Source organism: Oreochromis niloticus, linkage group LG7 (assembly GCF_001858045.2).
Source record: "Oreochromis niloticus isolate F11D_XX linkage group LG7, O_niloticus_UMD_NMBU, whole genome shotgun sequence".
Taxonomy (NCBI): Eukaryota; Metazoa; Chordata; class Actinopteri; order Cichliformes; family Cichlidae; genus Oreochromis; species Oreochromis niloticus.
The window spans coordinates 6,304,212-6,316,432 of record NC_031972.2 but is presented as its reverse complement, the minus strand read 5'-3'; the positions used below and the strand labels follow the sequence as shown (position 1 = coordinate 6,316,432).

The 12,221-nt window shown below is 42.6% G+C and overlaps 1 protein-coding gene across 3 annotated transcripts in view; it reads left to right on the top strand.

Moving 5' to 3' along the window:
* hipk3a (homeodomain interacting protein kinase 3a) overlaps positions 1 to 11,005 on the top strand; it is a 29,392-nt gene extending 18,387 nt beyond the window's left edge. The window contains exons 6-18 of one of the 3 annotated variants that reach the window (XM_025908689.1): positions 242 to 361; positions 939 to 1,025; positions 1,169 to 1,353; positions 1,504 to 1,666; positions 2,015 to 2,141; positions 2,289 to 2,383; positions 2,590 to 2,741; positions 3,037 to 3,198; positions 3,287 to 3,655; positions 3,817 to 3,978; positions 4,098 to 4,372; positions 5,561 to 5,712; positions 6,708 to 11,005. In XM_025908689.1, coding sequence (XP_025764474.1) covers positions 242 to 361; positions 939 to 1,025; positions 1,169 to 1,353; positions 1,504 to 1,666; positions 2,015 to 2,141; positions 2,289 to 2,383; positions 2,590 to 2,741; positions 3,037 to 3,198; positions 3,287 to 3,655; positions 3,817 to 3,978; positions 4,098 to 4,372; positions 5,561 to 5,712; positions 6,708 to 7,238 — 2,580 coding nt within the window. In that variant the 3' untranslated portion in view covers positions 7,239 to 11,005. Of the gene's footprint in view, positions 1 to 241; positions 362 to 938; positions 1,026 to 1,168; positions 1,354 to 1,503; positions 1,667 to 2,014; positions 2,142 to 2,288; positions 2,384 to 2,586; positions 2,742 to 3,036; positions 3,199 to 3,286; positions 3,656 to 3,816; positions 3,979 to 4,097; positions 4,373 to 5,560; positions 5,713 to 6,707 lie in introns of all 3 variants that reach the window. The other 2 variants (XM_025908688.1, XM_005449364.4) reach the window with 2 other exon arrangements.
* The last annotated feature ends 1,216 nt before the right edge of the window (positions 11,006 to 12,221 follow it).

Below are 12,221 nucleotides of genomic sequence, written 5' to 3'. Positions count from 1 at the left end.
ACCTTATGTTCTTTTTAAAGAATAGTCATATGCATATTTACACAAGCAGAGTGCATCAGCTGATTTAAACTAATATAGAAACTGGGTAAAATTCATTACATTCATGATGATCATGTTGTGTGGTTTTATGCTGTGATTATGTAAGTCGTTGTGACTGATTGTGACTTTCCTGTTATTTTCTTCCTCTCCCTTCCTCTGCCTCTTCCTCGCTGCGTCCCGTCTGCTTTCTTGCACCGCTCAGATCCGGTACATCTCTCAGACTCAAGGCCTGCCTCCTGAGCAGCTGCTCAACAAGGGGACCAAGACCTCTCGTTTCTTCTCCAAAGAATCAGATTCTCCCTATACATCATGGAGACTAAAAGTATGTGCATTCAGATCCTACAAAAATAAACACATATATGACACAAACACAATGTCTTGCCTCTTCTTGCCAACCACATGTCATTAAAAGTCAGTAATTGTTCATTAAAATTAAAAAAAAAAAAGTCAAGTGAAAGATCCTTGCAGTCAGGGAAAAATAAGAAGTGGCAGTACATTCCCAATAGGAAACAGCTGCATGATCTTTTCCAAACAGAAAAAAGCCGGCAAACCCGGAGGAAAGCCGAAGGAAATGTGAAACTGTGTTTAGACTACCTGCTGAGCTGACTCTAAATACAGTTTAAATGAATGTAAGCCGAATGTTTATCTGTACGTGTACTTTCCAGCAAAACTCAGTTGGAACAAGTTGCGCATCCAGATTTGCATGCTGACGTGTAAAGTTTGCTCTCCCTGCTTGTATACTTTGTCTAATACTCTAACCTTTCATCCCTCATCTCTGAAACAAATCCAGTGGTAATTTCCAAAACACAGAGATGCAAACCCCTGCTTATACAAAAGTCTTAACATATTACATTTATGTGTCTGAAATATTTATCATCATGATCCTGTTCTTCCTCCAGACAACAGAGGAGCATGAGAAAGAGACGGGACTTAAATCCAAAGAGGCCAGAAAGTACATCTTCAGCTGTCTGGATGACATAGCCCACGTGAGTCTTTATAAACCAAATCACTTGGATAGGTTTCAAACCACACCAGACACAAATAAAACACCTTACAATACAAGTCTTACCTTCATAAAATTTATATTTAAACCCAAGTTTTTGTGGCTGTGACTTGCTCTGTCAATTAGGTGAACTTGGTGCTGAGTCCTGATAACGCTGACATGCAAGCAGAGAAGGCAGACAGGCGGGAGTTTGTGTCTCTGCTTAAGAGCATGCTGTTGATCGATGCCGAAGACAGGACTGTTCCCACCAGTGTCCTCAGTCACCCCTTCCTCACTATGACTCATCTACTGGACTACCCTCACAGCAACCAGTAAGGCTACGACAGCTCACAAGATGTGTTGATTTTCACATTCCTGTATGCTTCCTTTCTCCTGTCTAACTTAGAGCACACCGGCATGGTAAAAATACATTATATACTCGTGAACCACAAACATACAGCTTCCCTTCTCACCCTTACCAGTGTGCAGTCATCTTTCCGCATCATGGACATGTGCCACACTCGGTCCAGCAATGCAGTTTTTGACGCTCTCAACCAGAACACCATTCATTTCTCAAGACCACCTCTAGCTCCCCCTGCCTCCTCTGGCCTTCTGGGCTACAGCAACATACCAATCCACACTCAGGTGAGAATGTGGTAGAATAGGTTTAGTCTCTCATTCAGCACAGCAAGTACCTAAATACCTCCAAACATGTATAATTAATTAACATATTGTTTCTGTTAGCATATTCTTTACTGTTGACCTGAAGTTGCTGTAATGCATCACTGTAGTAAACTGGATTTAATATTTCTGTCACACTGACTTCACTGGCACTGCTGTCATCATCTTCTTTTCATGGCTAACCTTTGTTGTGTCTCTCTTTGTCACCGCTCCTTTTCATTTCCTCTCTTCTCCTCTACTTTCTCACCTGATTTCTGTCTATCACCCACTGCTCTCTGCTCTGCCTTTGCCTCTGTGTACACGTACCTGAAGCAGGCTATCACCCAGTCTGCTCCATCAGTGTTGCATCCAGGGATAGCTCTGACAACCGGAAATGGTCAGTTTGGGTGCAGTGACTCATTCCCACCTGCCCTCCTTCTTTGTCCTCCAACCATGCAAGGTATATAGACTGTGCATAGCTTCTTTTGGCAGTTACACAACATTCATTTTAGATTTTCTCAGAAGTAACTTTACCAAAATGGTATTAAATGTAGTTATTGTGTAACAAAAAAATTTTACTTTGTTTTTTTTGTTTTTGTTTTTTAAGGCAACCTTAATCAGCCAGCAGGTTATTCTGTCCCCATGGCAACTCAGGCACCTCCTATACAACCCTTACCTGTGAGGCCTGGTGTAATAGCTCAGGTAAGCTCTTTACATGCAACAATAAGTTGAACTGTTAAAGAAGCAGTGGCAGACACACCCTGAGTAACTCTCAGCTCCTGTCGCCCTACTGCTGATGCGTCACTGAGTAAAAGCTTCAGTTCCCCAAAAACCACATTCTGACGCCAATGGAGATCAAAAGAAGATTACATAACATCTATGATTTGACTCCTTTGTGCCTGTAGCAGGCCTGGTCTAACCGGGGGCAGCAGCTCCTTGTCCCAGCAGCCTGGCAGCAGATGACTCCAGTAGGGCCTCCTCCCTCTCACCCACCACCACCACCACCATCCTCCCTAACCAACGAGACCACAGCTGGACCACAGCGGATCAGCGACTGGGGGTGAGTCACAAAGACTTAAAGTCTGGGGAAAGTCCCTGCTTGCAAGACTTATACTGGTCAACATTTTTCTGTCAAATTCTTTATTGGCATGTGTGCAAAAATGATAAGATTATTTTTGGGAATTACCAATTTATGTGCAAAGCAGGGTTGAAATATCAGTATTGGAGTTCTTGTCATGAGTTGTAACTGTTTTTCTTATCATGTCACAGCATGTTTTCTATTCTCTTTATGCTTTTACCCAAAATATGGAGCTTCATGTTTCTCCTACACCTTTTACTCTTAAAATCTGTAACAGGAAAGTGCGTCCACACAACAGCCACTATAACGCAGTGATCAAACAACCTCTCCTGACTAATCAGATGCCAGCGCTCTCGGCCCATCAGCCGATCAACATCGGCATAGCTCACGTTGTGTGGCCACAGCCAACCAATAAAAGGAACAGGCACAGTCACAACAGGTTGGATTCTGCTCCTTGTGCACGTCTTTGGATTTTAAATTCTCTGTCACTGATGTATTAAACATTTATGAAATAATTCTGTTTAAAGGAACCTGTCTCACTCCAGCAACGTCCACATCACTGGATGTCGGACCCCCAAAATGGCTGATGCTGTTGAACAGGCAGTGGCAGGAAGGGAGCAGCGTCAAAGGGAGGTGCCTTTAGTGGAAACCAGGCAACCACAAGTTCAAAACACAGATGAGGATGATGATGATGCAGAGGAGGAAGTGAGCTGCTTCAAAGAGGTGGCGACGAACGCTAATAGAGAGTCTGACTTGCTCAGGCAGCGAGATGTGGCGGTTCTGATGGCCGACACTGAAGGGAGCCCTGCTCCCAGCGTTATCAGCATCCGCAGTGATCTGACAGATGCAGAGGACGAGGGTGGGGAGGAACAACCACTGAGGTGCCGTCTGAATGAGTGAGTATAAACAGGAAAATAAACTCGTTCAAGCTCACCCTGCTTATGAAGGAAAACATGTCAGCTTCATGTACAACATTGTTTGGAAGTCCCTGCATTATACAAGAGACTACCTCTAAATTCAGCTATTCAGACTAAAAAATATGAAAATGTGTCCTCAGGTGCAAAGAGAAGTGTGTGTGTGAGGCTTGCGGAAACACCAGTTTGTCTATGGAGAGAGTGTGCTCACTGAGCAGCCCCGACAGCAGCCTCAGCACCAGTTCGTTTGCCTCGAACTCTCTTCAGTCCAGCCCTTCAGTCTCACCATGCAAGAGAGCCAACAGGTAGCAGTTTACATCCTTCAGTAACTTAAAAAAAGTTGCTCAACAGAAAAACACTGAACACACTTTTAAGTATTGCTTGAATCTTCTTTATGGTTGTTTGTCCCTCCCCTCCCATTCAGCATGTCTGAGGATGATGGTCACGAGAGCGGCTGTGACACAGTGGAAGGCTCCCCCTCATCCGACACGTCGACTTCCCCTCGCGGCAACAGTTCCTATCGTTACCTTGACAACAGTAACCACAACAACCACCCGTCTTTGGCTGCTGTGGTAGCGCCACTACCTTCGCCTACTGTGCAGGGCAGGAGCCCACGTGGCATCAGGACAATGGTAGTTCCACCAATGAGAGTGCAGAATAACAACACTCAGGGGATAGAGGAGCGTGTCCAGAGAAACGGTCAGTGAAAACTGATTCTTCAATGCAAAGTTTGTCTATGTGTATAATTATAATCTGAGGTTGTTTTTGTTTTATTGTATCTTTTTGTTTGTTTTTTGTTAGACGTACAGAGAGCTTTGCACTGTTTTTTTTTTTTTTTTTTTTATTTCTTTAAAAAGTGTGTAAAAGTAGAGATTTCAAACAACCCACCTGAAATAGTGATGGTGGTGGTCATGTTTTTGGCCCAGTCGTGTGGTCTGTCACCTGTGCTTTGGTGGTGTTTGCTTTACAGGTCATTTGGAAGCAGTAGGGGCTTACCGCCCCCTAGTGGGTCATAGAGGCTTTAACAGGTGATCAAGAGACAACAGCAGAAGACTTTCTTCTAGTCTAAGACCTCAAAAGATGCATCCATCATAGGCAATGCTAACATTGCCTCTGTTATGGCTTTCCCTCCATTAGAGTTGAAGCGTTCCTCAAAGAAAGTTTTTCTTCTGCATAGAGTCTTCCATCAGTGATCCACATTATATTACAGTAGACTCTAAAGGTTTACATAAAGACAGGACAGGATACTCTGTTGGATCCTACATACGGAGGGGGAAAGGAGGATGCATTTGGTTTGGTACTGGACCAGAGCTTGAGTTTTTGCCGTTGGTTCTTGCTGTGCAGCAAAAGTTATCCTAAGACACTGACATGAGATCAGTTTCAGATCAATTTCTATTCCCATAATATAATTGTGTATTATAAATGTGTTAATTGTGCAGTGAGTTTAAAACTGATACAGATCAGAGTCTGAGGATCAACTTTGCTCAGATGCCATTTTCTGAGTGTCCATCGTCTTTTTTTCCCCTTTGCCTGATTTTATGGATTTTCTTATCTATTTAATGGTTCTGTGTTGTATGTGAAGATTCCCAGCTGTTTACATATATTCAGGAGTAAAGTTGTTTGTTTGTTTGTTTGTTTGTTTTAAACATTTCGAGTCATGACAGGTTAAAATATGTCATGTTAACTTAAATTACTAATGGTCACATTTTGAGATGCCAAGTTTCATGTTCTTTATACAGAGAAACCTACTGTCACTCTGGTGTGGATTCTTGTTTGAAGTCATTGTGCTTGTTGCTGTTACTTTTTAGTCACACAGACTAAACCTGGAGTCTGTTTTTGGCTTTGTATATGCTTTTGTTTGAATAATGTGTCTTCTGTCTGTTCCAGTCTTAGAGTCCTGGTCCCGGTCCAAAGGGCGATGCAGCTTCGTAGGACAACAGAGCACTCCCTCCTCCATCCCCCTCCTCCCATCCGCCCCCCTGCTGTCCCGACAGCAAAAGGTGACTGGGCAGCAGCAGCACCCTCTGGGCTTTGGACAGGTCAGTTTGTGTCCTTAATATATAGGCCGTTAACAGGAGGTTTGAACTAAGGTTTGCTTCTACTTAGAGGAGATAATTCCAGGAGGACTCTGTTTCCCACACTCTGTATGTGGTACTGTGTGTTTGTCTATGAGGCTGGCTGTAACAACAGTGAACAGCTGGAAGGGAAAACCAGGGATCAGGACCAACTTGTAAGAAGCCAGTGAACTTTCAATATAAGAGTGAGGTGGATTTTAATTGACTACCAATTGTAAATTTCATTTTTCTTCCCGATTTGAATTGAGTGCATGTTACAAAGTTAAACAACCCACCCTGAGGATTAATGGCATATACTGATTCTGATGTTGTCAGCTTGTGCAGTTGTATGTTTGTACTCAAAAATCTGTCTTTTATGCTGCCATTGTTTACCAGGAAACTGCTGTTTCTGAGTGGCGGTAACATAATCTGCATCTCTGAAGCTTTAATATATATGTATGTACATATGTATATGTGGGGAATTGTGTACCGGGAAAAACTTGAATGCGATGGATTACTTAAAGAGGTGCTGAAAGTTTTTGTTTCCTTTTTCTAAGGTCTTCCAATCTCTGTTCATGAAATGACTTAACCAGTGGCTTAGGGCCAGCAAAAAAAACTTGTCGAGCCAGTTGATTGGCTACTGGTCTGTTCAGGCCAGTAATGGTTTCCAGCATTTTCAGATATCACCCAGAGTTCACCTGTGAATCAAAAAGCTAAATCAGTAATCTCTAATATTGATTTTTGTTACTGCCAGTTGAAAATAAAACAAGAGGTTTTTAGTGAAGTGGAAAACACAGCACCGTTAGGCTGTGTAGCTATGAGCTCATGTTCACAGCAACAGACACGAGTAATGTCAGTGTTCTTGTCTTACTCTGAGAGAGAAGAGCATGCGCATATATCAGAGGTCTCAGACTGCTCCTGTGTGGGTTGCGCCTGGTGTTAAATGAGTCTTCTTTGTGCTTGTCTGTCCTCTCCCTCAGGTGCAGCCATACGCTTCAAACCAGAGCAGCAAAGAATGGAACGGCAACTATGGGCCTCTGCGGCCGCATGCCTACATTCCCCCTACTGTCCACACGCACACCTTCAGCCCCACACACACCTCAGCCGCCCCCCACACTCTGCTGTCTTACCCTCCCAGCGGCCCACTCACCACCGCCCACCATCCCCACCCCATCCTGCCCTCTCGCCCACCTCCTCCCCCTCTCCTCCAGCATGGCTACGGTCTTTCCCACCCCCAAGGAGGCGCTATAGTTCACCAGGTGACCCTGAGCATCAGCGCCCACCCTCACCACCCTGGACACCCCGCTCCCCACCCTCACAGGCTCCTCCCTTCCCCAACCATCCACCCGCATCATCAGCCCGGATACGCCACCCACCCCCACCAGTTCAAGCCTCCCTTCCCTCCTCCACCGCCCCCTCCTCACCCTTACATGGCCTCCCCAGCTGCCTACACAGGCTTCCCTCTGAGCCCCACCAAGCTCAGCCACCACCCCCAGTTCTCTTATATCTGAAGAGCAGGGCGGGGCCACAGCAGTACCTTCTGGTCAGGAAGGGCCACGGGAAGTGGACAGGGGCATCAACCTGGGCCGGGAGAGCTAGCAGCAGAGCACAAAATGGACGCATGTAATGATGAAGATGAGCAAGAAGAAGATGGGAAGATGGAAAACGATGTATCATAGTGGACCGACTAAGAAAAAAAGTAACAATGCCGAAGATGACGTTAAAGTTCTGAGGACAAAGAAATTCCCAGCCTGTAATCCCGATTCATTGATTATGTTTTGATTGTCGGAGCATCGTGAGCTCTGAAAGACTTTCCGTGAAAACGACTAACGGAGGAAATAATAGATTAAAACCACAAAGCTTTAAAGGGAGCGCAACAGGAGTGAATGAATTCATATGACAATAAGGAAATTTTAATTAAGAATGTGTCCTTTGCATGTTACCTCCCATCAGTGGTTGTTGTTCAGAGAGTATGATCTAATTCACGGCTGGAAATCAGTAGTTGTTGCTGTCAGGCGGCCCAGCCTCCCTCCCCCTTTATCCTTATTGCCTTGTAGCATGTGCAAGCCGGTCAGATTGTGTTTGTTAAGCCATCCCAGTGTGTATCGACGACCGCTGATAGCCCCCCCAGCCCCTCTTTGTTTCGGGCTGCTGCCCTCTCTTAGTGCCTTAAAACGAGTGTCTCTGACGTTACTTCAGGAGCTTATACAGTAGATTGTACATTTAAATAGTCTTGCAGCACTTAACCTACAGAGTTTAAATAAGATGGGCTTATTGGATACATATGAGGTTAATCCTTGTTTTTATGTTATAATATTGGCAAACGTTGGACTTGGGTGTGCTTTCTAAGTCAGAGTATGGATTTCTTTTAGCTAGAGGCTGCACACATAGGGCTTTGACTGAATGAGCTTTTTATGTACATAAAGAGTGATTTGATATTTTGATAATCGTTTTCTATTCACTATAATACTTAATTCACAACAGTATTGTCACTGTTTACTGTAACTGCAATACAATCTAGATAGACTCTGGGTTGCTGTGTTTTTATTATTTGGCATTTAGGCTAGACTTGCATTAATGCATTTTACGTTCTAGATTTTGGGAGTGGCATAGACTTTAAAAAAACATGAATTTTTATGTTTTTACTTTAAACTGCTTTTCAGTGTTTGAAATAACCTATCAACTTACAGTATCAGTGCTGGGCTATCGAGTATTAGAGTTATAATCGTTTGAAATTATTCATGTGAGGCGAACCTTTTTTTTTTTTTTTTTTTTTTTTTTGGTCCATGTATTGAAGCCTGTTGTCAGTTTTGATACATTCCTTCAGGGTGGATGCATAGCCTTGATTTGTGTGTTTCTAGTGTTTTTCGACTTTCTTTTCCCCCCACCGTGTAGTAGAGCTGTGTCTTTACCCGTCATATCAGCTGGTATTTTACTCCAATCAGCACCAAAGACTGTTTGTTTTTAATAATTTCTGAAGCATGGTCGACGATATTTCTCTCTTTTTCCCCTCCAGCATACTTGTTGCGGTTGTCAACATTGGAATATATTGTGAGATCTCTATTTTGAGTGTTTCGGTTGAGGTTTTATTATTATTATTATTTTTTTCTGAGCTGTGTTTGGCAAATTGTTTTTTGGAATGTATTAGATAATAAGCTGCTATGTACTGATTATCTGCCACTTCGTAGCTGTGAATTTCGAGGATTAATCTCATTCTAGCCTGCATTCTCGCTCTTGTATTGTAGTTCTGACAGCTAGATACAATAGAAGTGGGGTTTATTTTGATCCTAGAGTATATTGAATGCTACTCTATATGCTAGTGCCTCTGTATATTGGCTTTGTTGTTTTGAAGTGATTGTAAACTGCTGTAATGGAAGTTATGAGTTTTCCTTTTCTCTTTTTTTCCCTTTTTTTTTAAAAATTCAGTTGCTTTTTGGTGTGTGTGTGTGTGTGTGTGTGTGTGTGTGTGTGTGTGTGTGTGTGTGTGTGTGTGTTTTTTGTGCGTATGTATTTAGCATCAGTATTTCAAGCGTAGGCTGGGTTCACTCTTTGATTCTGTGTGCTCTTGACGTATTATCGTTTTTCTTCTTATTTGCGTTATCGGACTGTATTCGCAATTCTTCGTACTGTACAACTAGTGCCTTTCTTCATACGAGTGGCTGAGAGATGACGTCTCGCATCGATATCAAAGCAGTCACGCGTTAAGACTAGTTTTCTTTCTAACGGGATCAGATCCTGTTTTCACAAAACAAGAAGAAAAAAAAATCCAAAGTTTGTTTATTAGACCGACATGTCGTCTAAAAACAATCCCTCTTTTCACAGAATCCTAAGAAGGTTCAAGTCAGGGAATGTTTCATCGTGCTCACCGTATTTGTGCAGTACTGCAGAACATAGGGCCTGAACATACACAAATGCAAAGCTTTACTCTCAAACAGTGAATGTATTTGTGGAACTCGACATCTGTTTGTGGTTTTTCAAATGTTGTTGCATTTCTGTTGGCTGCACAGCTTTTTTTTTTTCTTTTGTTTTTTTTGTGATTGGGATGTTGATATGCAGCTATTACCATAGGCAGACATCATGTGTTTCAGTCAGGGGCTCCTTCAAAAGGCTTTATCTATCAATTAATATTCAAAGGTTTAGCTCCAAAGTTATACCACCCTGATCTGCTTATTGTATTACATCATATTTGTTTTTGCTATGTTGCTTAATTAATGGGTGTATCCTGTTTGGTTTTTTTGTCTACTATTCTACCGCGTTGATGAATTTAAAGCGATGCGTGATGGTGCGCAGTTTGGCTTGGAGTGCAACTGCACCGTAACATGTACTCCACTCCAAGGAAAATCAGTTTCTAAATCCTGTGGCATGCAGCCCCTGTGTGTATTCTTCTGTCAGCCACGCACAGGTGATGAGATGTACCAAATTCAGCAACATCGCACGCCACAACCCCCCCCTTCCCTCCCTCTCCGTTTGAGGTTAACAATCTCAAAGGCACTAGAGGGGTTGCACGGCCCAGGATCCAAAAGCACTTGGTGCTCAGCATCCTCGAGCAGGCCTGAGGACTGCTCGGACACCAATGAAACACAAGGGGAAACCTGAACTTTCTGTGACAGAGTTCCTCCTATAGGCATTGTAATTACTGAGTCCCCCTTATTAAAAAAACAAACAAAAACAAAAACAAAACAGCAATAATCCAAAAATGGCTCCACTCTTAACACTAAAATTTGGAACCCAGGCCTGCCTTTATTAGCGCTCGATTATATCAAAGCTACCAAACATCTTCTCAATGTCTCATATGGGCTGAAAAATAAACAGTATGAACACATGAATTTTTGTATGGCACCTATGAAATTATCGGGTTAACATTTGTTGTACTTGGACACAATTATGTAGACATGATTGCTAAATTGAATCTGTTACTGTTCTAAATGTGTGTAGATTTGTGTGGCTTTGATTTTTCATTTTGATTTTATTTTTTATCTTAAATGCTACACTAGTGTGACATGTAGCAACTGCACTGTGCAATATACATCAATTTGAGGACTGGGGAAATGATAATTGTTTGGTTGTAATTATGTGTCTTACCAGTTTGCAGTCGTTTTCCTGCCCCTCGCCCCTCCTCTAGTTCTCAGTGAGTTTCAGTGTGACCAAGCCGTTTGTACTTTGTCACAAAAAGCGGGTTCCTTCTTGGTGACTCTTATTGGTGAGTGTCAAATTATGAAATGATGGTGTACCATGTCAAGATTCACTTTGAATTAAAAAAAAAAAATCTTTTGCTTCAGTCTGTGTCTGCCTCTGATTGTACACTGATGATTCGTGAAAGTTTATTACAGGGATTAAAACACAAAATGTGTTGGGAGTGGACCCATTGTGCTCATTTCTAGTTCCATATTTTTATCCCTGAACTGTACTACAGAGGCTTGGCCTGACTGACAATATTCCTCATTTCTCCTATACTGGGCTTTGTGCTGCCTCTTGGTTCATCCAGTGTCTTAAATTAGTGCAGAGCAATACTGCAAATATCAGCATTGATCCAATACCAATTCAACACAGGGTAAGTATTTCCTGTGCTGATCCTGATACTTATTGCATATAAAGGCCAATTATGTAGGGGAGAGCAGTGTGTCGTGATTTATCAGATTACTCCTCATTAGTTTGCAAATTCTGACTGCATTTTAATAAATCACAGATTTTCATGTATCTTAAAAATGGGTATTTTGGAGACTGGAATGTAAACGGGGCAGACCCAGGACATGCTGGAGAGATTATATTTCTCGGCTGGCCTGTGAACGTCTTGGTGTTCCCCCAGACAACCTGGAGGAGGTGGCTGGGGATAGGGAGGTCTGGGCTTCTCTGCTTAGGCTGCTGCCCCTGCGACCCGGCTCCAGATAAGTGGAAGAAGATGGATAGTTGGACTGTAAATGTGCCTCTCTCTAGTGCAAATAATCAAAGTACTGATCCTCTCTCACTTGTATCAATCTGATACAATGCCAACGTTGGTATTGATGCTATGGATAGTTGTCTCGATCCGCCCACCTCCATCTGAAACAAAGTGCCTAACACTACAGTTGACCCTGCTGTTTATCTGTTGTACACATTTTTAGTAAGGCATAATTAACAAAAAGACTAGAGAGATGAAAGAATGCCAAGCTGATATCAGGCCTCAGTCACATAGATTGTTTCTTAAATTCTGAAATTAAGTGGTCATCCAATTAAGATCTGCCACTTAAACTGATGAGAAGCTGTGTTCACCCCAGAAAGCTCCCAGAAATTTGGGCAAATGTCTGCTGTGAAGCTTTTAGCCAAACCAAATTGCAGGTCAGTTTAAAGCTGAAAATTATGCAAGTAGTCCAAACTCTAAACCGTTCCTGAGATGCAGAAATCTTTTCACATACACAAAATTTGACGATTGTGCCTCCAATCAAATTACACTTAAAATGCTTGTAACACAAACGATGAAAACAGGAACTGCAAAGTTGAGACCAAAAAGTGTTACA